The sequence below is a fragment of the Crocuta crocuta genome, unplaced genomic scaffold (genome assembly GCF_008692635.1).
Source record: "Crocuta crocuta isolate KB4526 unplaced genomic scaffold, BGI_CrCroc_1.0 scaffold1098, whole genome shotgun sequence".
Taxonomy (NCBI): Eukaryota; Metazoa; Chordata; class Mammalia; order Carnivora; family Hyaenidae; genus Crocuta; species Crocuta crocuta.
The window spans coordinates 212651-216591 of NW_027532879.1; the positions used below are offsets into that span (position 1 = coordinate 212651).

General features: G+C 60.4%; 1 protein-coding gene across 3 annotated transcripts in view; it reads right to left on the reverse strand.

The window, feature by feature from the left end:
- Positions 1–1102: 1102 nt before the first annotated feature.
- Positions 1103–3941, reverse strand: part of LOC144216329 (CD48 antigen-like) — a 7642-nt gene continuing 4803 nt past the window's right edge. The window contains exons 4-6 of one of the 3 annotated variants that reach the window (XM_077745652.1): positions 2152–2298; positions 1869–1960; positions 1103–1652 (exon numbers count right to left, since the gene is read on the reverse strand). In XM_077745652.1, coding sequence (XP_077601778.1) covers positions 1626–1652; positions 1869–1960; positions 2152–2298 — 266 coding nt within the window. In that variant the 3' untranslated portion in view covers positions 1103–1625. Of the gene's footprint in view, positions 1653–1868; positions 1961–2147; positions 2299–3941 lie in introns of all 3 variants that reach the window. The other 2 variants (XM_077745653.1, XM_077745654.1) reach the window with 2 other exon arrangements.

A 3941-nucleotide genomic window follows, 5' to 3' on the forward strand; every position in this document is an offset into this window, starting at 1 on the left:
AAACCGACAGGACAGAGATGCCTGCCTGGTGATCAGAAAGGATCTCGGGGCTCTCTCTCTCTTTCACCGACCCCGTCCATCCTTCAGGGACCCCTGGACCTGTTGGAGCCGGCGTGGCCTCTGACACAGGCGGAGCTCAGCCTGGGTCTCTCCCACCCATGACCCTCAGGGCCTCCATCTCTCTCCAGCCCCCACCCCACCTGGCTCTCTGGGCCTCTGGCCTCACCCTCCAGACCTAAAGGTCAGTGCAAGTCCCCAGAAGACCAGGAAAATGGGTCAGAGTGAAAGTTTGCTCACACTTACTGGCTGGTTTGAGGCCAAGAATAGGGCAGTGATCAGCCTGAATGTGCTGTGTGTCCAGAACATCCAAGGTCCCAGGACCAGAGATTCCATAGCTGGGGGTGGGGTGTTCTCAGGGCATCAGGCTTTCCTCCTCAAGTTCATCCATCCCCTGCCTGGATGCTGCTGATACATCAGCCTCCCAGGCTCCATGATGCTACGGAGGGGACACCCACAGGACAGCCCCACAGGTAGGTTGGGGATGAGGCAGCACCAGGTTCTGGACTTGCAGGTCTGCAGACAGGAAGGAGGTTGGACCGTGAACTGGAGTAGGATGTGGGGTTCCGTGAGGAGGTCATGCAGAGAGAGGGCTGATTTTGGACACACCTGCTGCCCATGGTGTGGACGCCAGAGTGGAACAAACAAAGAAGCTAAGGGAACTTTAGGTGTTGGCTTAAGAGAGTTGGTGGATGGTGGGACCTGATCCAGGTGGAAATATGATCAAAGCCAAGGGAGGAGCCAGGGAGGGGAGGGGGAGGCCCCCGGAGAAAAGAATTCAGTTTCCTGCAGGTCCACTCTGGCTTCCAAGGCAGATGTCCATCAGGCAGCCACGGGAGGGTGTCAGACGTGGCCTCAGCACAGCCAGGCTCCCAGCAGGGCTTACTGGGAGTCCCCTGGGGAGAGAGGAGGGCTGGGCGCTGACCAGCAGAGGATGGGCCAGTATAGACGGAGCAGGAGGGGCGGGTGGGGAACCAGCTCATGGTGGAGCCAAGTCACAGTTAACACACACTTTTAAATTAAAATTGAAATTACAAAGCCAAGGTAGAAATGAGACAGTTTCATCTATTTTTATTTTTAGGTGTTATTTACTGAGTTCTGAGACAGAGACAGAGAACGCACATCCTGACAACTGGGAGATTTTAACTGGATGAGACTGGATGTTGTGACTTCATAATGACTTTGTCCCAGAGACTGACATTTCTGACAGACTGATGTCGTCCATGTGGGGAGCCTGGGGTCTGTGTAGGGAGGCCAAGGAACTGAGGCTAAGTGGGACTGGAACACAGGTTTGGACCCATTTAAATACTCTGGTCCCACTTGGTCTACCACTACCTGTGTCTTTGGTGAACTTGTACACAAGGAGTTCCCATTGAAATTCACTGATGTTGCCTAAATCCTTCCCTGCTCAGAGCAGTCAGGGGGAGGGGCGGGACCAGGGCTGCAGGCTCCACACTCACAACAGAGGTGTCACCAGAAGCTGGATTTCCTTCTTCTTCCAATTAAATCTCCATTCTGACCTGGCCTGGCTTGCAGACCTCAGTGTAGACAGGACCGAGAGGGGTCTCCTATACTAAATGTGCTTCACTCGATCCCTGGAATGCACAAAAAGAAACAGGGAAGCTCCAGAGGGACCCCACAGATGCCGTGCTGCTCACATGACCTACCCCAACAGCACCCAGCACTGCATGGACCCGTGTTAATACTGCATGTCTGGAAGGGATACAAACACGAGGCCAGAAAGTATAGATGAGTGGGTTTGAACAACTCACACCCAGGCTCACAGGGACGGGGGGGAATCCAGGCCTCACCATGTCCCTTCCATCCCGGGGCATCGGCCTGCTCAGCTCTGCATAGTGGACGCCACCACCATGGTCCCTGGGCTTCTCCTGCGACCCTGCGCCTGAGCCCCACACACATGGAGCTGAATCTGAGCCTTGGGAACCTTGCCCTCCCCCCACCAGGACCCCCACGGTGATGCCCACACCCACCAGCCTCCCGGGGGACATTCCCTGAGCAGCAAAATGCAGGGGAGGGAGCTGAGGGTCAGTGGGGGAGGGAGGTGTGTGGGGGGGGAAGGAGACGTGCACCTGCCTCTCCCAGTCTCCAAGCTCTTCCTCTTCCCACGTGAGAACAGCAGGTACAGCCCAGCTCCGAGGATCAGCAGCACGACCACAAGAGCCCCCAGGATGGCTCCCAGGTGGGCAGCACCGGCCTGTCCGTGTGGACGTGTTTCTTGCTCTCAGGGACGGTGAAGAAGGATAAACAAGGGACAATGTCAGAGGCCCATCGCCAAGCACGTGGAGGCGTCTGAAGGGACGGGTCTCAGCTGGAGAGGGGGGACATGGCAGGTGCTTTCACCAACCAGTTCTGAGCCCTGCTGGGGGCCGGGTGCTGAGAGGAACAGGACAGGGTCCCCGCGCTGGAGGAGCTCATCAGTGGGGGCGGGGCTGGGACACGCACAGGCAGCCGCCAGGGCCATGCGGTGCACTAGAGGTTTACAGCAGGTACGCAGGTCTTCAGGGAGGGCTTCCCGGAGGAGATGAGGGATGCACCGAGCCTTGAGGGAGGAGGGAGAGGTTACCAGATCTCGGGGGAGAGCAGACTATGGAAGGAGGGACAAGACCAGGAACGCCACGTCCAATCACCAGCCCTGGGGGCAGCCAGCACCCCTGCAGCAGGTGGAGGAGGACCGGGCAGGGAGGAGTCAGGGAGGTGGATGAGCGGGAGGCAGGAGCCTCTTGCAGAGGGTCTGGGGTCGCTGAGGGATGGGCTCCTCGGGGACTCGGGGACGCTGATGCAGCAGGTCCCCAGCAGCAGGGGGAGGTGGGGTGTGGGGACGAGGCGGCACACAGGGGACCCGGTCACTGTTCCCTCGGGGACACCCTGACTGGGAGCAAACGGCCCGAGGCCCATGTGGGACAGGAGGTCACAGCAGGAGCAGCTGTGGCCCCGCCCCCAGCTGTCCAGGCCCCACAGGACACTGACCCTTGGCCAGAGCAGCACCTCTCAGTGTGGGGCCCTGAGCGCCCCCTAGAGGAGGGAGGCGTGAGGGCAGGTCAGCGGCAGCTCCCACAGGGCCCTGTGCCTAAGGGGCTGAGGGTCCTGGTCAAGGTCAGTGATGGACGTGAAGCCCTCACGGCCCTGTGTGGCTGCAGGGTCACAGCCCGCGGGGCGGCTGCAGAGAAGGGTCCCAGAACGGGAGTGAGTGGGAAGGGAGACTCTGGACGTGGAGGGTCTGGCGGCAGAGGGAACAGCATGACCAGAACCCGGGGCTGAGGAGAGCAGGACACATCCGGGAACCCAGGCGAGCACGTGGGGGGACGTGTGTCCCTGAGACCAGAACCGGGCACAGGAGCCCCGAGCCCTGAGCCCTGCAGGCAGCGGCTGGGGAGCCTCCCTCAGGAGCCGCAGACCACTGACTCACCCCTACTCGCTTTCCTGAAAACCTCCCGGGACTCACAAGGACTGAGGGATGAGGGAGGGGAGAGGTATGCAAGGGGGGCTGCCTGGAGCAGCAGGGGTGAGGGGTGCAGACAAGTGGGAGACACACATTAGAATAGCAGAACCAAGTTGGATGCACCTGCCAGCCTCCTGGATGGGGTGACAGGGGGCAGGTGGTGACATAAACATGGGGGACAGAACACGGAACCCTCACCAGGGGAACCTGAGCCCCGGGAGTCCCCTCCCCTCAGGCAGGAACACTCACCGTGGACACACACTTCCCCGAGGTCCCGGGTGACAGTTTTCTGGTCCACCGGGCTGCTGACCACACAGGTGACGCTGGGGCTGGGCTGGCTCAGGGGCAGGTTCAGAGCCAGGGTCCAGGGCTTGGGGGCCGGTCCTGGGGCCCCTCTCTGCTCCAGCTCCCTGGGGAGGCCCTT